Here is a 22,175-nt window from a genome sequence, read left to right on the forward strand (position 1 = left end):
TGTACATGTCTGTAACAAAAAATCTTCTCTTTCCTTTCCTCCATTCTGCTGTGTTTATATGAACTTTGAAGTAGCTTGGTGAGAAGACTTTATCATACATAAATAGGCTATTGTCTGTGTCCGTGACTGCCTGAGTCACTTCATCCACAGGTGTGGGTATGGTCAAAGGCCAAGTTCATTAACAGGAAGTTCCTAATGGAGGAGCTTTACCAGCGCTTTCTGGAAGGGGAGAACCCAGCTGTGAATCAGGACAGTGATCCCTTCTGGGACCCGGTGGAGGCTGTCCATGTGGGGTCTGCACATGTTTGGCTGCAGGCACTGGCGTACCGCATGAGGCTGGAGGAACGGGCTGAGCTGCTCAACTCTGAGGGACTGGAAGAGGCTGTCCTGCTGATAAATCTGTCTCCGTGTTTCAGTGACGGGAGGTAACCATCCACAGCCTCTGTCCTGGAGTCTGTTGGTTGTTCCTTGTTAAGGGAACTTAGGAAGTCCACCTGCTGAAATGCTTAGCTGGGAATAAAAGCTGGAAATGATGAGCACAATGTGGAAGAGGAAGGCAGATCTCACTGGTCTAAGTGAGTGCAGATCAGCTCCAGATTCATTAGATAAGATGATGGGCAGTCAGTACTAATTTCTGCCTTTGCTGAATTGCTCTGGAGGGTCTCAGGAATTGAGTTTCTCACAATCTCAGCCCTGCTGCCTGACAGCTCTGTCCCTGTTCCCATATGGAGCTGGCATCTCGCAGGGAAGGGATGGCCAGAGCCAGATGGTCCTTCTGCAATGTCTGCAGTAAGGTTGATATGCCAGCACCTAGTCCTTAGGCCTTTTCTTTACAGCTGGAAATCTGCAAGCTAGCATATCACACTGGGTTGCTTTTAGTTTAGCTGCATTACAGTCAACATTGAGGCTTCTTCATTTGAGGGAGGAAATAATTATACGGCAAAATACATTTGGGTTAGTCCTCCTCTGTTTTGAATGGTTCTTGAGAGCATATTGTCCTTCTGGACTTCTTTGTTTTCTCTTTCAAGCACTGCTATTTTGTGTATCATAACATCTGATAATGAAGGTTACGTTGCTATCTTGGAGATCTGCGGGGGGATTAAAAAAAACCACAACAACACAGCACGCCAGCTGTCACATAAACCTGGCATTTTGTTTGCTACTAAGGGATAATTATCCACACATTCATGTCACATAACAGCAGCTCTCCTTTCTAACCTCAGTGTTCCCTTCCTTTCTGTTATCACCCTGTTTGATGTTGATCGATGACCTGGGTCAGTTACACTGAGCTGTTCCTTTCTGTTGGCAGACTCTTCGGGGAGGACGAGATGGTCATTGATCCGCTGGAGCTGCTGGAAAGAAGGGTTGATTTCCAGATTCACATTGCAGAGTGCCTTGGAGTCAAATGGCTGCGAGGCGCTGTGGGAAGAGGCATTCAGATAGGGTATTGTGTTGCACCATTTCCCTGCCACATCAGCGTAATGCCACTTTGTGCTTTTGGTGAAACTGACAGCACAGTTAGCCTTGCTCCTTTGGAAATCATGAGCCCCTATAGCCCATTATCTGTTAAGCTTGAGCCTTTGAGCTGCAGTAAAAATTTAACCTTGAATCTATGAAACTACAGAAGATATGTCGTGTTGGCCTAAAAATATCACTCCCATTTTTAAAAACTCTCTGTTGAGCAAGGATTTTCATGGCTTTGTTATCCACAGAGAAATGGGTGGGGTAGAGCTGGACAAATGCCCCATGGATTACTGAATAGAATGGGCAGAAAGCTGGAGGTCTCAGGGCAAACAAAAGAGTTATGAATATTTTAAAGCTTTTGTGCATTTTTTGACAGCGTGCCACACTGCTCCTGTCAACACAATAAGTACTGAACATTATTAATAAAGTACGGTGATATTTTCACATGTCCTGTGGGTGTTGAATGACTGCACAGGGCAGTTTATTAAGCAGGAAAGAAGAGCTGACCTTGAAATGCTGCAGTAATTGTTGCTGCTCAACTTCTGTGTCTGTTTTAATAGCTGGCCTTTTTAGAGACCAAATTGGGTTTTAATTAATTTTTTTTATGCTTGCATTTTATGTCTTTAGGTATAGAGTTTATGATCTTCCCCGGTACTTATACACAAGGCCTGTCTGGGAAAGCGTCAATCCGAAAATAGAAGAAACAGTCCATTTCTCAGCTCTAAAAGCTTCCTATGAGTTTTTGAATTATTTACAGAAAAATGCTTTAATTGTTGACTTATGGGGCCTCCAAGGTATTTCTTTCCAAAATTTTCACTTTTGAAAGTTGTATGTTACGTATTTCATATTCAGTGATGGTTTGGAGATAGAATCAGACCATACTGTCCATAATTATGGATACAGAACTGTTTCGCTTGGTGGATGAGCAGCTCAGTTATTCTCACTTTTCAGTAAAATATTACTTTGGGATATGAAAAATGGTTAGTGGCTTCCTGATTTCATTTTAAAATGAGGATGCTGACCTCCAGCTTGGTTTTAAGGAAAAGGCTCTCTGTCATGAATTCAGAGTTTAAGAGGAGACTGTTTATTTCCACTTTAAATATTGCGCGCAATGTACAATAAGGGCACCAGCAGCAGAAAGCATGTGCTGGCTGAGCCCTGAGCACGCTGTCTTTACTCTGCTGCAGAAGGTTGCATGGAGATGGACTCCTCCCTGGATGGCCTTTTGCTCACAGCTGAGGGCACCGTTGTGATTGATAATCCCAAAGATTTGACTGCAAGCAATGCTGGTCTGGTAAGTGTACTTACTGACACCACCTTCTGAGAAACCTACTTGATTTTTCTGGGAATATGCAACAAGCAAGGGCTGCAGGGATGCATCTGATTAAGCAGAGCACAGTGCTCTGTTATACATGCTGAGTGTTCCTGGTGTACCACTCTGGAGCACTGTTTGGGCTGACAGAGCCTGCAGGGGGCTGAGAGTTACCACACAGCTGAGTTGCTCAGTACACATTTGCTGGAGCACCACAGTGCATCATTACGTAGTTTTTATGTATTTGTATTTCTCTGTGTTTAAATACAGATGTGTGTATTTATATATGCAAATGCATACACACATTCAGAAAGAGATGATAAAGCTAAAGCATTACCCTAGTAGTTACAGAAATTCTTTTGCCACTTTTTTGCTAGTGAAATACTATGACAACAGGGCATCAAACATAGACTTCTCAGTTGGAGAAATAATAAATGAATGTTTATTTAAAGGATTATTAAAACTATAACGAAGGAAAAAATGTCCATCTGAAGCCACTGAAAAATTTGTTTTCAAAATTTAGTATCCTGAAGAACGTTCCATTACCCCATTGGAACAACCATTTATCTATGTACTTTTGATAGACAGAATCAATGAAGATTTGGTGATTTTGTTTCCTAAACAAAAAACCACCACCACAGGATGCAGCTATGGAGGTGCCCGAACTGTATCGGAAACTGCTGCAGATGGAACAAGAGACAGAGCTGCTGAGGGAGCTCGACAGAGCTTTAAGAGAAGAAAATGCCCTCCTTAAAGACAAACTGAAGAAATGGGACGCAGGACATCATGAAAGTCAGTGCCCATCACAAACTGTCTCAGATTGCATGCTTTTGCTACAGTTCTTCCTTACCAGCACTGCTCCAGGACGTAGACTGTAGAGAGTTAATTTATATCTCACTGGCATTCCTTTTCTTCTGACAAAAGAAATGCTTGCCACTTTCAATGGCAATAAATTCAGGACTGATTTATCACTTTTAGTTTATTAATAAAATGTAATCTTTTCTATTTTAGAGAAGAAATCTGAGTCACCTACCAAGGAGATTAAGGTGATGAAGCAGTCTGAGTCATCAAGAGATGCTGAAGAGATGTGCAGCCATCGGACCAGCTGCGATGCAGAACTTGCCAAGGCCCTTAAGACCTTCTATCAAAATATGAGTGTAGTCAGACAGCAGTTCCTTCAGCTGAAGCATTCCAGGCCACCAGTAAGTCCGTTTATTGCAATAGTTTAAGCATCTGAGGCTGTTTCCTAATTCTAAAGAATTTTGTCTCAAAAACTTTAGGAATTTGAAAATGAAGGTATCAGAGTCTCAGGATTGTTGAGGCTGTGCTACAGTAGGCTTCCTACTCTGGAGAGGAACTCATTGTTTCCATGTGTTTTGCACAGGACCAGAGGTACTGTCTAGGCCTACAGACTCTGTAGTCTGACTTGCAGGTTAAAACCGAAAGAGCTGAACAGACTCAAATGGGCATGTTGCTACAGAATTGTTTGCGTACCAGGGAAGCCATGCTGTAACCAAGTCTGTTGTGTATCTACTCAGTGCTTTAGGGCTGTTATGTTGTCATCATCTTGTTCATAAAGTTGCTTCAGAATGATGCAAATTGGCTCTTTGACCATGGTTGGCTCACTATTCAGCAAGTCTTCCAGATTGCTTGACAACAAAGCTATTATTTACTCAAGCTGGCAAGGGGACTTTATGGTGTAATATTGGCTTTCTCAGTATGACCTTTTAGCAAGGCTTGTAACTCTTCCTGTTACTTCTCAACAGCCCCATTTCTTGCCAGTAACACTGTATTGTTCTGATTTTTCTTCTCTATATAACCTTGTTATGCAGGCTAAGAAAATCTTCTGAACTGGTGTATCATTTTACAGTTTTCACTGCCTAAGGTTTTTCTGCACAGAACAAGTTAGAAACACCTAAACATGAGTTTGCTTTGGCCCGTTAAGTATTTAGCCTAAAACGCAGCTCAGAGTTGGAGAGCCATCCCAACTTCCATCAGTCATTTGAGCGAGCTTGTATTGAGTACTGTAAATTTGCATGCATAAATGTAGGCTAGGACATTTCTTTAGGAAACTGGCATCTGAGTTAGGAGTGGCATGATCTGAACTTTAATCCAACAAATACTTTAGGCCTGACTGTATTAAAGAACCACATAACATGTTTCTTTTGTTAGTAGCTGATCATTATTGCCTCTTATTGTGGCCTAATTCGTAGCTTACAGAATCACAGTGCATTGTTGGTGTAACAGCTGTGGAGATGCTCATCAAAGTTCTCATACTAGGAGACTTTAATTATAGAGCAAACGTGTATTTCTTCAGATCTTGGTATTTTTTTTTTCTGCAACTGAAGAACAAAATTGTGTATCAAGAAAGATATTAGATGCTTACTTGAGGCTATTCGTTTCTAAAACCCACTGCTCAATTTTGGGTTGTCTAGAAGCAAGGGTGCTTGGTGGACATCTCAAGGACAATACATGTTGTCAAGTCACAGGAGCTCTTCTGTGCCTACATTAAAAATATATAGCCACTATGTTAAAGTTAGCTATGAAGCTAATACATAGCCCTTCAGATCTAAATGGCTGGTGTCCAACCTTACTCCTTTAGATGTTGCTGCCAGGAGACTGAGAGGTGTAATTCATCTGGCCTGGATAAAGAGCAAAGCTATACTCCCAAGCACATCCTTTCAGCTGTGGTACATGCTATTCTTGGCAAAATAACATGTAATTATGATCCTAATTTTAGTTTTTGAACCTGTAGTTTGTTCTGCCATTTGTCTCCCTTTTACTCAGTTACCACTTAAGTTAACCCATGAGACCTTCAGGTAGCCTTTGGTGTATAAGTAAAAAAATGACGAGTGCTGAGCCAACTAATTTCTTTTATTATGTTTTAGCAGGAAGATAATTTGCAGGTACTACGTCTTTTTACAGAGACACAGTCACAAATGATAAGTGATTTTGGCCAACAACTTGAGTCTGCAGTTTATAAGCTGAAAAGCGATGTTGCTCTTATAGTTAAGAAGAAGCGAGAATACACAGCATACAGCAAACCTTGAGGATCCCTTTCTAGGAATACATTGAAGTGCACGTGAGTTTTCAGTTTGTCTTTATGTTAAGTTCTGTCTCGAGCATTCTATGTACAGCATAGTCAAGGCAGCCTGTTTGCTTATGATGTTGCTCATTACAAATCTGTTTCAGCCTAAGACTAAAACTTGTAAGATTTCTGAAATACTTCATCTACAACAGTGCTCTGATCTCAGCATGTTGTATCACTGGGGAAAAAATGCTGTTATATATTATTAAATGTACATACAGTAGAAAAAAAATTTTGCTAGATGTATCATCATTCAACCACAAAGAATCAGATGTAGACTCATGAATGGTAATTTAATATTTACAAACAAATGTGGAAGTTGTTCCAGCAGTTTAAGTAATTTAAGTAATTTAACTTCTCAGTTACTATACTGACAAGGCCACTGCTTGAAATAGTCATACTGTAAATACATCTTTCTTGATACTGTTTTGCATACTACACACATTCTTCTAGAATGATTTGTCAGTTGAAATTGCAGTTGGTCTTCAGCTAACTATACTGACAAACTCTGTGCTTTCTGTTTTTTAGTACGGCAAGCTAGTAAGGCTGAAAAACAAACCTTAAGACACCAGTACAGGTCTTTAGAATAATACAGCAAAAAGACAATTCTATTCCTCAAACCTTAAGAGAAGAACAACTACTTTTATTTGACTATGGGTAGTAAGGCTTTCAAAAGTAGTAATGCCACAGACTAATAGTGCCTATCCCCAACAGACATGAGGGGTAACTAGCGGTTTCCTCTGCTAAGGCACTTGGTATCCAGGGCCTGCCCGCTTTAAATAGTTGGGGTGAGAAGGCTGTGGTTAATTGTGAAGCAGAATGAATTAAGCAGTAACTGAGGCTGCTGTTCTGCAACTTAAGGTGAAAGACATTAAACAAAGGTCTAGGACCTAATAAATCACTGATTTTATATGTTCGTGAATTAAGTCAGTATCCTTTGTGTTTTCTCACATCAGGAAGTATCACAATTTTAAACTCGATTTTTCACCTGTTTCTGCTGTAAACAACAGCACAATGCAACTATTTTATGAGGAGGCTTTTACAGCCCAGTGAGCTTTATTGGAATGAGGCGCAGGTAAGATGTTAGGTCACACGGCTGTTTTGATGTCAGACTTCTGGCTGGCTAATAACAGAGAACTCAACACCACGTTTGCTGAGGCGATCAATCAGTTTCGTTTTAGAGAAGGCGGCTCCTGGAGAATACACACCACCTCTGTTAACAACAATCAAAAGAGAAAAAGCATTAGTGGTGAAGTGGCTCAGCAACACCTTTATTTGAAATCTGCTTCCCTATCTAGGAAAGGAAAAACCATTTTGTCCCAAAGGGAGTACAGGAGGAATCGGGCAAGCTTGTTATATTTAGAGGTTCATTTATGCATTCATCTAACTGACAGAAATTATTCCTTGACTGAAAATATAGAATCTGGTTCAATGGTGTGGCAAAAATGTTACTAAAACTACAACTCATCTTTTCAAATTGAAATGCAAATGAAGAACTATCTCCATTGTCTAGCATGGATCATGTTTAATAGCACTGCCCCTTGGGTGAGGTAACAAAGCAATCCACAGAGTAATAGGGAATCTGTTTTATCAAAGAGAGTAGCTGTAAGGGAAATCAAGCTGTTCTGCAAAGGAAAGTACTCACTCTTTAGGCAGATGAGCTGAATCTTCCAGAAGAGCAACAGCTGCTTGAACCATTGCAATTGGTGTAGCAACATAGCCAGGCTCTAATGAAAACAAAAAACCAATGTGTTGAAACGTTCATTCACTTTCTAATCTCACTCTTGTATATGAATGCTGAAGATAATCTCTTTGCCAATCTAAACTGATATCTCCGTTTAAGAACAAGTTTGTTACCTAGTAGTCATTCAAAGTAGCTTTGAGAGTCCTGTAAGAACTAATGTGGACAAGTACCAGCTTCAACTACAGGCCAGTGATCACACAAGAACCTTGAGTATCACCTCTGGAGTGCTGGAGGGCTCTACATTTCAGCAGGAGCGCTGCCCATTCTGTGCTTAAATTCAGACCTTTTGATTTAATACTATTTATAGTCAGCTACATATTTTGTTGTTTAAAGTAGCAGTAGTTAGCTAACTCCATTCTAAATGTACATTGTTGCTGTCTCCAAAACTTCATTTCAGGAATGGCCTGAACACTAGTATGTATAGCTAAAAACAACACCACATAATGTATGGGTTTTAGGTTCACTCATAGGGGACTGGAAATAAATGTGTAGTAAGCCCAGGTTCTACGAACCACCCTTAAATCACTCTCCCTTTACTATTCTACTCTGGCAAAAATGAGAATTAGTATGATGACAGGCAAAAAAAAAGAGAACGTCAAGCACAAAACACAGTTAGCTTTTTCTAAAAGCAGGTTAAAATGAATGCTGGTATCCAAGATCATATTCTGTAAATAGTGTTGACTTAGTGCACGTTGCAAGCACTTTGCAAGGGCAAAGGGATGTCAGTGGAACCACAAACCTTTATCACATGAGGAAATGTGAGCCAAAAGCAGTTAGCTGCTAACATACATACCTGGTCCCTTCACTTGAGTGCAGATCTTTACATTTGGTTTGCCATTTTGCGGATCTTGCCCCTCACTGTAACCCTCACCAAAAAATGTCATTGTGAAGGAGGTTCCATCCATCTGTAGTAAGTAAGACAAGGGGCAAGTCACCAAAACAGTCATACACTTCTGTCAAGCAAAGTAGTAGTAAAGCACTATAATCCACCCAAACACGAGAGCAGTTATTTTGAGTTACTATTTAAAAGGTACAATTGCATTTACATAATTTGGATATTCTGATCACTTCCACTTTATTGGAACAGTTATTGCCCTCAAGTCCACTTATTCTCTCATTGCTTTCAGGCTTGATTTTGCTGCAGTCTGTATACTGTGAACTATTCATGTGAATACATCAGAGCCAGCAATATGATCCAGTTTTTTCCTTACAAGAGCTCTACACATTTTGATGTCCTACTGCCAGACAACATTACTTTTTGAATAGTCAAAGCTATCTGAACAGGTATACACAGTGTGTATTCAGAAATGATTTATTTCTTTGAGACTATGTGGTGGATGCCAGTTTACAACTGTACCATTACCACAAATTTCTTATTAGGTGGGATGGAAAGCAGCCAGTTACCTGTTTCTGGGTTGGTCCTTTCTTTGTGAAACGTCCAGCAGAGAAAAATTCTGGGTACTGCGTAATGAGAAGGAAAAGAAAAACAATTAAAAAACAAACAATAAATTAGAGGGAATAAAAAGACTCCCACCACTTGATTCTTTAATTCTTTTGCACTTTGAATGCTTACTTTTGTCAGGAGTTTTCTTCCAAAGCTAAATTTCACAAGAAGAAGAAATAAAATGCCAGCAAACATCAGCTTCATAACAGAGCCAAGACCACCTACAGTCACATAAGCACCGTATTGTACCTACAACAGAAATACACCATCAGTGATAGAATTTATATCAACATTTTTGTATGAATTCCATTTTAAAGATGCAGGATGCAACTTTTTTTATACAACATCTGTTTGAAAAGAAGCTTAAACAGCTGTTATAATTCTAAATAATGCTTCACTTCATAGTTCTTTATGAGAAGACACTGCAACTACAGATTGGAAAGACTATGGTAAAGTGGAAAACAAAAGTTGTCTTTTGCTATCTCCTTTCAGGTTTTCCTGAGATCTTCCTTTCAATCCCATTATGTTTTCATGTAAGAGAACACAAGGCCTTGTATTGTAATTCTGAACTAGTAACAATAAAACTTTTTCATTAATAGCTACAAGCCTATTTTTAGAGCACAGTGTCACTTCAATGATTCTGCACAGCTGTTAGATATACCGTTGGTGCTGGTTTCCTCTGAAGGAACCATGGAAAACAAGAACTAAACATCTTGCACACCAGAAACACAAGCATTAAAGAAGTCTCCAGGTACAAATAAGAATATATAACTTCTTTATGACAATATTTACTACGTTATACCAACTTGACTACAGTTATGATGTTTTTAAAATCTCCGTTGATACAACAAAAAAGCCTCTGCAGTTACAGAATCAAAAACCTTCATCCTTTTCTATAATCAAGAAACAGCCCTTTTAAATATTTCTGTGACCCAAAGCTTCCATTCCCTACAAATACACACCCAGAAATCAGACAGCACAGAAACTTTAGAAGACACTCTTTCAACACAAGGACATAGAGCTGTTGGAGGAGGTCCAGAGGAGGGCCGTGAAGATGGTCAGAGGGGCTGGAGCACCTGCCCTACAAGGACAGGCTGAGAGAGCTAGGGCTCTTCAGCCTGGAGAAGAGATGGCTCCAAGAAGACTTTATAGCAGCCTTCCAGTATTTGAAGGGGCCTCCAGGAAAGCTAGGGAGGGACTTTTTATAAGGGCATGTGGTGACAGGATAAGGGGAAATTGTTTTAAACTGGAAGAGGGTAGATTTAGACTAGATATTAGGAAGAAATTCTTTATTGTGAGAGTGATGAGACACTGGAACAGGTTGCCCAGAGAGACTGTGAATGCCCACATCCAAAAGGTGGGACTGGATGGGGCTCTGAGCAACCTGGTCTAGAGGGAGGTGTCCCTGCCTGTAGCAGGGGAGCTGGAACTAAATGACCTTGAAGGTGCCTTGCAACTCAAACTATTCTAGGATTCTATGAACTGTTTTGTTAACAGCAAAAAGCAGGCTCATCCAGAAGGATGTTGCATAGTATGAAAAAGGGCATCCAGAAGAACCTACACTACATCAGGTCAAGCAATTTGACAGAGGTCATCAACAAAACAAGCCTCCTTCTTTACAGAATGAAAAATTCATTATTATTTTACCTAGCTACAGAAACTCTGCTACACAGATCTCCATAAAGTACTGTTATTATGTAGAGGGAGGATTTGCTGAAAATTAATTACAGTATAAACACACTGCAATAATAACAGTCACTTACTGGTGTTTCCTGCAACTGTGAATGCAAATAGCGCTGCGACCGTTTCACAACAGAAACATCAGATCCCATGAATGGAATTGAGTATTGTTTGAACTCCTTACTGTAAAACACAAGTCCTCTGCAAATGGAAAAAACATTCACAAAAAGTGTTCAAGTCTTCACCAAGCGGAAAGAAACAAACCATAACAGTGCTACCATTGCTGACTTTCCCTCAAGCACTTTTACAACATGATCTCTTCACTGAAAGCAAATCAAATCAGTGATTCAGATTTATCCCTGGCTCAACTCGTAATTCCTTGAACTACAGCCAGGATGGATTTGATAATCAAAATAAATAAGATTCTCACATTTATTTTTCCTGTTCTACCGATTGCTTCTGAAATGAAAGTAAGGAAGTTGCCATGCCTCTACAAGTCTTCCAGAATAAGTTAACTTTGAGACCCAGAAAATGCTAACGTGTTCTTTTACAATCAAATATGAGTTCAGTACTTTCAGTTCTACCAGACAAACGTGTACATGTGCAGATTTTTTAAAAGACCTAAATGTATCTTTTTAACATTTAATAATATGTTAATAATCTATACAATAAGTAATGGAACTGTTAGAAAACAACCTGTTTCACATCGTAAACTTCTTATACCTTCTTTTAAGTTTCGCACCAACTACTGGAACCGGAGAATATCCAATCTTCTTTCGAAGTGCCTTCAGGTTGTCTTGATCTGCCAGGCCGTAAACAGCTGACTTCCAGGTCCCATCATGTATGCAAGAACCCTGATAAAGTCCAAGGAACAGTAATTAGTTCAGTAGAGGTTTCAGATATTATTTTAATAATGACCTTGGAGTCATTATGTAGTATTAGAAAATTATTATGTGTATGCATTGTGATTACGTGCACTATGAAAACAACCCAAACACAAAAAGACAGCCAAACACTTTGCCATCTTCTGGCAACACACATGCATCCATTGCAGCTTATTTGTGTATGAATCCTTCCCAAGTCTCTGTGCAAAGAAATCAATGACAAATACTATTATTCCTTGAAACTGCTTAGTAGAAGTAATTATATGTAGACAGCAAGCCCATTGAAACAAATGTTACTAAGGGTGCTTCCTTGGGATACTTTTATTAGCTTCTAAAGAACAAAGTTCTTAGACTCCTGAACAGAGAACTGCCATAGCTCATGCCTTGATGTGCACTAATGCAACAACAGCTATTCATATTAGCTATGCCAGTGTTGCCCCAAATACACCTGAGTTTCCACAAGTGTATAAACCAACTAACCTCAGGTCCAGTTTTCACTGACAGAAAACTTTCAACAGCAGTTAAGGTACCTGTAAGTGAGGAGAAAACATGAAAGGTAATTACTTGGGACATGCAGTCAGATTTGTTCACACACTTAGAGTATACTCTGGTAGCCTTAAATGGTAGACCAGCAACATCACAAGTTGAAGAATTACATTGTTATCTCAAAGTAAAATAAACTAGATTAGGATCCAAAGCTATTTTAGTTAGCAAATATAAAATTTCATACATGAAGTACTTCAGTCACTTCACTTCAGACAATGTTGTCATTGGTCATTAAATGCTAGTTGCTTTATCTAGTTAGTAAGATTGTGTAAATAATAAATGAAAAAAGAATATTTAAAGGCAGAATTAGTTTTCCTTCAAGTTTTGAGATAAGGCCTAAGGGCTGTGAAAACCTAGATGAACAAATGGGAGTGTGGTAAATGTTACTACAAAAAAAAAACCAAAAAAAAAAAAACAACGAAACAGTAAATTTAAAAAAAGAAGAAAAATCACACAACATATCCTAAACCAAAGGTTTCTTAGTTGTCATAAACAGCAAAACAACAACTCCACATTTTGTGTAGCTCTACTTTGCTCACCTCCTTCTGAAATTAAAAGAGATAATTTAAATCTAAAAGGCAACTGGATAGACAGGTGCTAAAACCAGAAAGCCAAAACAGGATGAGCTAAAAGACATCTTTATTCAAAAAGCATCAAATTTATTCATGCATCGAATTATAAGACTGTGAGCACTCCAGATACTCATTTCCACGCCTCTTCTTCTCTTCCCCAATCAGGTCCTTCTACAGATTTAGTTTTATTAAACTGAAAGTTGATGATACACTCCAATATAAAGCATGTAATAGCAATTTTAATAGTAATGAAAGTAGAACATTTGGACACTTCTACTGACCCTTCCAACTGAAAGTCTGAGCCAGTGAACAAAGTATCCTCATTTGGGGTTAGGATCAAGTACTGTTTGCATAGAGTTAAATCATCTCACACTTTTTCTCAAACATATTTACTCTCTGAGTCCAGGTGCTCTTGACAAAAAAAAGATATTAGCAGTGCTACCTACTTAGGTCCATACGACAACTACTCAGTGCTGGCAGCAGAGAAACAAAACTTAGGAAACCCGATTACTCACAGATTTGCAATCCCTTCCCCATGTGCACTGTGACTTCCTGCCTCATCCTTACAGCATTCTCACTGCACAAGTGGCAGAGAGCTGAGGATCGTCTATGGGTGGATGCCCACACACTCGCAGAGCAGCCCAATCCTGATAGCTGAGGCTCCTGTTCTCTAGCAACATGACCTTGAATCTTTCCTCTCCCTTATCACTAATTTTCTTGACTCTAGTGGGAATACGATTTACATTTTATTTATCTATCTACCACATTTGGTTGAAACCAGTTAATTGGTAAAGGTAGGCAAAAGGCAGATTGAAAGAATTCCCCCATAAGCACTGCTGTTTTACCGTAATCTGCATGTCTTTTTCAGCCTACAGTCACGCTAAATAAGTCACCTTTCAACTTGTCTCTGGTGTACAGCACTCCCATATCAGCTGGTATGGAGTCAAAGCCACAGCTTCCAATGATATACACTTTCTTCTCTGCAGCTTTTTCATTGTATTTCAGGTACATTCCTTCCAGAAACTAAAACACAAGCAGAATAAATACTTTAAGTAGAACCCCAAATTGGCAATATCCAGTATTAACCATCAGCACTTTACTCTCATATCATAGCACCCTACAGACTTCACATTACTCACAAGTATCTTTACAACAGATGCATGTTATTCCTGTTTTATGGTATGAAAATGTTGCAGCAGTGCAAGAAGAAAATGATTGATCCGAAATTCATGCAGGGAATCGTAAGTAAGATTTAAGGCAGGATTCAAACATTTTGGAATTACTGAGAATAAGGTCCTGAGAAGCTTTTATCTAACAGTGATTAAACAAATGATACACATAAACATATCCTAAAAATCAATGCACCTTAAAACTGCAGATTGGGAGGCAGAATTTGCCCACATATTCACAGACACAGAAACATGGAACACAACAAACAAATGCTTTACTAGATTCATAACACAGAGTAGCACTTTTCCAAGCTCACATACCTGGGGCTCTCCACTGATGTCAATGCAGCTTGCACCATTTTCCACACAAGCTTTCACTACAGGCTCTCCGAAAAATCTATACTAAAGGGGGAAAAAAAACCACCACAGGTAACAAAATAAAGCCCACACAACTCCCCAACTTGTTTTGTCTAAAGTATGTGTACCTACAACAGAAGTAAGCCTCAGGTATTGATTTTGCCAAGTGGGGCAAATGCAATAATCTTGTCTTGGTGGGGGGAAGGACGAGCAGAACAAACTGCATCACTGATAACAGTCATTCCTCCTGAGTTAAGATAAGATCACCAGAGCCAACTGCACGTACATTACCTTGGTTTATGCTTTCTGCATGTTATCTGCGTACCCTGTGGCTAACAGCTTTTACAGAGCTGGCCATTACCCAGCCACCAGGTTTCGTACTTTGATCTGCTCAGGCAGAGTTGGTGACATTGTCACTCCAAGATCTGAAGCGGCCAAGAACTTATACCACAACTCCACGTGCTTCTTCCCTTTCCAAAGCCAGGCTGGATGTGGCTCTGGGCAGCCTGGCCTCGTGCTTGGTGACTGCACATAGCAGGGGGGTTGAAACCAGATGATCATCGTGGTGCTTTTCAACCCAGGCCATTCTATGATTCTATGATCCCTCAGCAATTCTTCCAACCCGAACACCACTTACGATGCCTAGCATAAACCAGAACTGCTCTCTGGCTTACAAGTGATTTCTAACGGTGCCATTGAACGATGAAAAGAATAAAACCTAACTCTCCAGCGAGATCTTTCCATGCATTACAACACCCGAAAGGTTGGCGGGTCACCGCCAGCACTCCCAGCACTCACCGGGCCCACGCAGTTGAGCACTACCCGGGTCTGCTTCGCCATTGCGGCCAGCGAGGCCGGGTCGCTCACATCGCACAGCAGCACGCCGACCTCCGGACCCAGCGCCTCCTTCCCTGCGTACGGAGACCGCCGTCACATCCCCCGGTCGCTGGCCCGGCCGCCGTCCCCCGTCCCGCCCCGCTTCCCCCCGCGCCACACGGCCGCGGTCCGTACCGAGCCGCTCGGCCGCCCGCTCCAGCACCTCCTGCAGCTTGTTCCGGTTGCGCCCGGCCACGGCCCAGCGCAGAGGGCCGCGCAGCTCTCCGCCGCTCGCCGCCCGCGCCACCTCCTCCACCACGAACTGCCCGGTGAAGCCGCTGGCCCCGAACACCACCAGCTCGTAAAGCCGCTCGGGCGCCTCCCCGCTGCCGGCCGCCATGGCGAGGCGATGAGACGAGACGACGAGACGAGACGGGACGCAGCGACACGCCGCACTGCCGTTCAGCGCCTGGCAGCGGCCAGCACCACGCGGCCCCGCCCCACGCCCAGCTCGAGGGGCGGCCGTTGGCGTCTAGCGCTGCCGCTGTGTGGGCGGCCGTTCCCGCTGTTCTGTGCTCGCGGCCGGCGTTCTGCTTAGCAGGGCAGCCAATGCCGCTGCCAATGAGCGACGTGCGCGTTTCGGGTCAGTCCTGCCGACGAACTGAGAGCTGCTGTTGATCAGAAAGGAAAGCGTAATTACCTACAGGTAAAACGCAGTCGGTTTCCTCCCAAATGAAAACAAATAGTTGCCCGGTGAGGCTACGGATGCTCTCTCCCTGCCGTACCTAAATCAGCCCTGACAGAGGCCTGTGAGCCTAAGACCCACAGTGACGGAAGCCTCACACCACTCCCCAGGCCGTCTCCTCCAGCACTGAGGCTGTATCACTGGGAACACAAACCTGCATCTCCACATCCTTTAAGTTCAGCCCCTGCTATGATCTTTGGATGGTTCTGTGTGAAGCCAGGAGTTGGACTTAGTGATCTTTATGGGTCCCTTCCAAGTCAGAATATGCAATGATTCCTCTTCCCAGAGGACAGACATTCAGAAAAGATTTCATTCCTGGGGAGTATATAGGAAGAAAATGCTGCTAAGCTGGAAATTTCCATGCTTTTCAGCTTCCCCTAGGTTAAAAGCACTTATTCTTTTCATCTTTCCTCACAGCTTGTTTCACACATCTACGTTTCTTCTTGTTTTCCCAACTCTGCAGTGGTTTGCCTTTTTCTTGAAACTTGGTGTCCGTTGCTAAGCCCCCATGTTAACTTTCCCAGGTCTAAATTGATTAAAAAGGTGATGTGATGTGCCAGAGTGGATCACCATCTCTACATGCCCAAACATTTGCCTTTTCTCTGTGAGCGTCCCACTGCTGGTGCACATTCAGCTCATTGCCAGTTTTACCTCCAAGGCTCTTTCTGCTTTATCCTTGTCTTTTCCCGTGTTGGATTTGTGGTAAAGGTTGACCTCTTTCGTGAATACATTTTGTATGTTCCATCTCCAGAGGCATGGGAGATCCTCACTCCAAGCACTGGCTCCACTCCTCGAGTTGTGCTGATGCTGTAGTTTGTAGGCCTACGCTATCAGCTGTGTTGATGAAACAACTCAGTCTAACAAAAAACAAAGGAGAAGAGGGGGGGGAAGGACAAAGATGGGTTTTGTGTTCTTGATTAATCCAGATCATTTTGTTGATCTGATTTACAGAGCAGCATGCAAAACCAGTTTCTTGTTTGAGGTCACTGAACATCTCACTGGGCGAGCTGGTTTCTTGCTATCATCTCGTCCTTCCTACACATTGGGATAACTTCCAACTGTGCTCTTAATACAGCCTTAATTTTCCTCTCCTTCCGATTCTCAAAATAAAGACTGTTTTCTTTGAAGACACTGTCTTCGGTCTTCCACTCTTCTCCTTTGCAAAAGCTTTGAAAAGAAGTTGCAACAGTAAGAGACAGAGATTTTTCCCTATATTGAAGTAAACAGGACTGGCTAGGATCCTCAGTGAGCTTGCTTCAGCCTTTTGCTCCAGAAACTTGCCTCTCTTTCTCTCTTGTCTTCTCTCTTTCTTCCTTTTCATCATCCCTCTTTCACATCTCATCCCCTCTCACCACCAAAAAAAAACCCACCACAGCCAAAGCAATTTATAGAGCTACTATTCTGATTGGATCATGTGTGAAGAATCAGGGCTGCACAAGCTTCCTTGGGCTATATGCAGTTAATAAGGCCTGCACTGCACTGCTAGACAGTGGCTCAGCAATGCAGGCTTGTATGCAGGGCTGAGAACCCTCTCAGGGACTGAAATGTTACACCAAATCAGGTAGAATTACCCTGCTTAGCAAATCACAACTCTCAAGATGTCCTCTGCTCTTTCGGTGTCAGCTATATTTCTTTAAAACATATCTACTGGAGCAAAACAATTCATATAGATTGCAGCTTATGCAAGCAAGAAATCAGACTTTTAGAGCTGCAGGGGGACACTTAAAAATCAATGAGAGGGACATCAAAACACGAGGTAAAACTATTATTTTGTTTGAATAAAATTGCAGCTTCAACTTCTTTTTTTCTTGGCAGAAACATTTGGCTGGACGAATCCTTCTGTTTGTAGACAACTGCAGTTTCACTCCAGTACTCTGCCTAAAGAGAAGAACAAAAAGCCAGTTTACAATCCTGACCTTGGAACTGAGAAGCAGGCAGGTAAGTTTCAAAATAGCAAGGAAATGTCAAGGCTCTGATTTTACATGGAAGGCTTATAGCAGTCTTGACTAAAGGCAAAGGTTAACCTGTCTCCCTGGTTAGTGTCGCCAATGCAGGATTGCAAAAATGATTCTGTGGGAAAGCTGTGGGTTGGCTTACAGTTTACCTGTGTCCAATAAAAAGACAAGAAATGCCAGATCTGCTGCCAGCTTCTGCTCCCCAAGGGAGGTTCCCACCTGGATCAGCTTTAGAAGCTTATAAAAATGAGCTGTTTCTTTTTAAATGTCTCATTTTCAGATTTGAAGGTACTGATTTATTTTTGTTAAATACTCATGTGCACAGAGATATTTAAAGATTTAGAAGCACTTCAATTAAAGCCTCTTTAAACCAGACTACCTCTGTCTAAAATAACTTTAGTCACTAGAAGGCCCTGCCCATTTCTTTGGGACCAAGAAGCGCACTTGGGCTCCCATATCAGCTTTACCTTTTCCAATCCTTTTAGTAAAAATGGGCATGCCTCCCTCTGCTAGCTTCTCCTGTTCCACCGAGAGCCTCTGGCAGGATTTGAGTCTGTAGGCATTTACAACAGCACTTGTGTTTCTCTTCATTTGGTGCCATTGGTGTCCTCAGAAAATCCTTGCTTTCAATATTTATATACTCCTTGTACACCAATCCAGGGTTAAATTTCTTCTACTCAGTTATAACTTCAAGATATGTTTTGTTTATTAGAGTGCAAAATGGAGATGTTGTTCCATCACTTCTACAATAAGATAGCAGAAAGAGTGCAATATGCTATCAATTGCACAATGCTATAGGAAGGCAATGCTTTTAAAAACCCATTGTTGTAATTGTATCATACCTCAGAGAAAAAAATAAGATCTCTGAGTTGCATCACTACAAAAGTTACTGCAGGACTCAAGAAATGTACAGCGTACGATTAGGCAGAGGTGTTGGGAAATAAGGCTATCTAATAATGCATGGATAATTCATTGCAGAGTATGAAAAATTGTGTGGTGAGTTTATGTGGAATAAAAAGGAAAGGCGGGCACCTACCTACCAGCTGCAGTTACTCAGCACTGTAAGCATGTGAGAACAAATGTTCCTGGAACAAAGCCCCCGCCTCTCAGTGCTGCAGTGTATCTTATTCTGAATGTATGCAGAATATGGCTGTATAATCAGATGTTCCAAAAAGCCATACAGAGCTTTTGAATATGTAATAAACCAAACCATTTAGAGTGGGAGAACAAATGATAGAATCATAGAATATCCGGAGTTGGAAAGGACCCTTAAAGAACACTGAGTGCAACTCCTGAAAAAAAAAAAAAAAGATAAACTTGAAATTAAGAACTGCATTTCCTAACTTTCATTCCACAGGGAGTTGCTTTCCACATATTTGGTAATATTTTATTTTCTGGTAAGCCAGTTTTATGGAGTTTGTTTTGAAGACAAAAAAAAAAAAATGAAGGGCACGAAGTAGAATGGGTGCAAATATTGAAATTCAGCGATGGGAACGAAAGCCAAGTATTCTGAAATGCTTCACACTTTTAAAAATTAATGAATTTGTGGTACACATATATATATATGTATTCAGCCAAGTAATAGTAACTGAGCAAAGTTATTTCTGCCTATTTTACTTATTTCTAAATTTGGAGATTACAAAAGAGCAGATGGGAGTTTATGACACCTGCAAACCCTCTCGTTTATAAGTCGTGTGTATACGCTTTCCCTTTCATACCCAACTCTAAGCAATCTCTTACAAGAATAAACAAATGCAGATTTGACCCACAGAGGTAGAGCAGATGTCATTCAACACATCCTGCAGTTGTCAGTTCTCAGACTGAACCTGAAATGTGTGCAGGAATGAAAAGATTGAAAATCCCACAGTAGTGGAGTCATATCCTAGCTTTCTTTTATGGAGACCAAACAGGAAAGCATAGGAGAAGAGGACATTTCTCTGATAACACTGAACAACAACAAAACTTGCATCAGAACACCATATAATACATGTGACCACATTGCACATTAGAGATAAATAGCTAAAAGATGGTGCTCTTGGTAGGTTCTGCAGGGCTCTGTCCTACTTGACATCTCACCAGCCATTTTGGTGACAACAGTCTAACGTTTGAAATGTGGCCATAAGGTAAGCACTTAAAATACCTCCCTTAGGTGCACAGAAATAATTCACAGAATCGTAGACTCTTTTGAGTTGCAAGGGACCTCTAAAGGTCATCTGAAGCTCCCAGAGTTGGACTCCAAATTCGAAGGCAGCTAAGAAATTACAAAGTGAGAAGATTAAGAAAATTCAGGCTGTATTGGAGAAGCAATCTGAGTTTCAGACATTCAGTGGGAGGTTAAAACATGGAAGGTAGTGGTGCTGAGGGAGACAGGAATAAAAGCTTTGCCTGGTGAATGGCAAGTGTGGGATGTATTAGCTATGCAGAATCATGAGATCACAGAGAAGGAAATACAGTGCTGTCAACGTTTGAAAGTCTAATTTAAAACATTGTGTTCTGGTTCAGCCTCTTCACTACAATGAATAAACTAATAAATTGCAGAGAGTTCCATGAAAATAATCCAGAAAATAATGAATTAGCCAGAAGGATGGAGACTCCTACTGGGAAAAATCAAGGAGATCCCATCCATATTATTAAGCTAAAAATAGCTACAGAGGCAGGAAAACGCTTTGCAAATGTCTGAGGATGTGACTTCTAGGGACTGTGCACCTGAGCAAACGTGGCTGACACCACTCAATCCTCACAGCAAAAGATTTGGTGGGAGGATGAGGGCAGTGATTTGGTAAGCACCAGTGGATAGGACTCCTGGAACTGCGCATTCAAGTATGCAGAGCAGAACACCAGGACATTGACTGTGAGGATGCAATGTGTTATTGCAAAAGTGAGCAGATGGACCACAAGCTCACCTGCTCTTTACCATCTGCAATCTGCAGCAGTGGAGTGAACTGTAAAATTCCCTAGCCACCTTTCTCTCAACTACCTCATGAGTGCAACAACAGGTTCTAAATATTCTTTAAACTGAATGTTTCTTGTATCTTACTTAAGCCGTGTTATTCTAGAGGGAAAAATACGTATTTGCACTAACTAGCTATATCTGCTTGCAGGCACAAACATACAGTTTCTCAGTCACATGCTGTGGTTTGCTGGCTTCAGTTGCCTACAGAACTGCTTGGTGGCCAGCCAGGCCTGGTCGCACACCCACGTGCCTCTGTTCAGTGCATTTGAATGCTGTGTCAGTGTTCAGACAGAGTACCCACAAATACTTCTCTTCTTTCAGTTTGTACGCAGTCTGCTTTCATGCAAAGAGGGACTTAGATTGTCCAGTTTTACACACTGGCAGACATCTTCCTTGCAGAAAAGATCCTAATGGATTTCTGGTGTCTGTAATTTTAGAATTGGGCACATTTTCCAAAATCTGCAACTCAGAAATATGTCCTATCAAGGAGGTTTTCTGAGAATTGCCACAAGAATGATAAACTATTTGCTTTTTTGTTCAATCTGTAGAAAACAGAAGGCTAGCCCTCAGACCACTGTCACTGAGTTTAGATTTAGTAGCTGGCACACGTAGCATTTACTGTGAGGATGGAAAGAACAAACACACAGCATGTAATGCAGAGCCAGCAAATTCTCCTCATTTTATCAAGCTGGAGTGTTCAGCAGCATGGAGGGCCACTAAATGGACTTTGAGAAATACTAAAGAACCAAGTGGTCCTTCAGTGCAGGAATACCTGCAGTGAAGCATACTTTGTCACTGTGGACATACTTCCAACCCCCAGGTGACTGTTTGCAAAGTCTGCGTAGAGCCCAGCATGGGTTTATGTCACAGTGGAGCCTCACTTACACAGACAACTCTCTCCTCTTTTCTGAATTTCTGAGGTGGAATCAATGTGTCCTGAGTGGACTGAGAATCGCTTATTTAAGGCTTTACTTCAGCAACACCATCTTGTCTTGGCACTTGTAAAAACTTGCTTGACTCGTGGAAAATAATGAGCTGAAGATACTATTTTCTCTGTACAGCTGAACATATGCAAAGTGGGTAAAGGACAAAGGCCACGGTCCGATATTCTCTCACCTCCTCCTGTAGAGCACGGTGCCTGCAACTGCCCCAGGTGGTTCAGATGACTTTTCTAAATTCATGATTCTCCAGCAAAGAGACTTTCAAGATGTGGCACACAATTTTCGCAAGAGTTTTTTAAAGGAAACAAAACCCAAATATCTTATGTATCTACAGTAGCAGATTCAAAGTCTCCATTGTGCCAGCTCTTATCTGAAGAGGAATAAATATTTCCATGTCAGCAGCTACTGTGTGAGGGGAGGACAGGGACTACCTGACGATTGGTAACTTGGCTACCAGAGAAGCATATTTATAAGTCTTTGCTCATTAGTAACTTCCTGAACATTA

The 22,175-nt window shown here is 41.3% G+C and overlaps 2 protein-coding genes across 2 annotated transcripts in view; one reads left to right on the top strand and one right to left on the bottom strand.

Annotated features, from left to right (window-relative positions):
* Positions 1-5,732, top strand: part of LOC104909669 (kinesin-like protein KIF28) — a 21,905-nt gene extending 16,173 nt beyond the window's left edge. Inside the window, exons 16-21 of the mRNA XM_085218050.1 lie at positions 151-425; positions 1,310-1,444; positions 2,092-2,258; positions 2,652-2,758; positions 3,418-3,568; positions 3,788-5,732. Of these exons, the coding sequence (XP_085074176.1) occupies positions 151-425; positions 1,310-1,444; positions 2,092-2,258; positions 2,652-2,758; positions 3,418-3,568; positions 3,788-4,005 (1,053 nt within the window). The 3' untranslated portion in view covers positions 4,006-5,732. The remainder of the gene's footprint in view (positions 1-150; positions 426-1,309; positions 1,445-2,091; positions 2,259-2,651; positions 2,759-3,417; positions 3,569-3,787) is intronic.
* SCCPDH (saccharopine dehydrogenase (putative)) lies at positions 5,633-15,476 on the bottom strand. The gene is made up of 12 exons (XM_085219598.1): positions 15,272-15,476; positions 15,059-15,171; positions 14,225-14,305; positions 13,628-13,757; positions 12,097-12,146; positions 11,456-11,586; positions 10,816-10,933; positions 9,182-9,301; positions 9,013-9,069; positions 8,402-8,513; positions 7,510-7,591; positions 5,633-7,077 (listed from the first exon to the last, which is right to left on the bottom strand). The coding sequence occupies exons 1-12, from the start codon at positions 15,474-15,476 to the stop codon at positions 6,972-6,974; spliced, it is 1,305 nt and encodes a 434-aa protein (XP_085075724.1). The 3' UTR covers positions 5,633-6,971.
* Between the last annotated feature and the right edge of the window lie 6,699 nt (positions 15,477-22,175).

This window comes from Meleagris gallopavo, chromosome 2, assembly GCF_905368555.1.
Source record: "Meleagris gallopavo chromosome 2, MGAL_WU_HG_1.1, whole genome shotgun sequence".
NCBI classification, from domain to species: domain Eukaryota; kingdom Metazoa; phylum Chordata; class Aves; order Galliformes; family Phasianidae; genus Meleagris; species Meleagris gallopavo.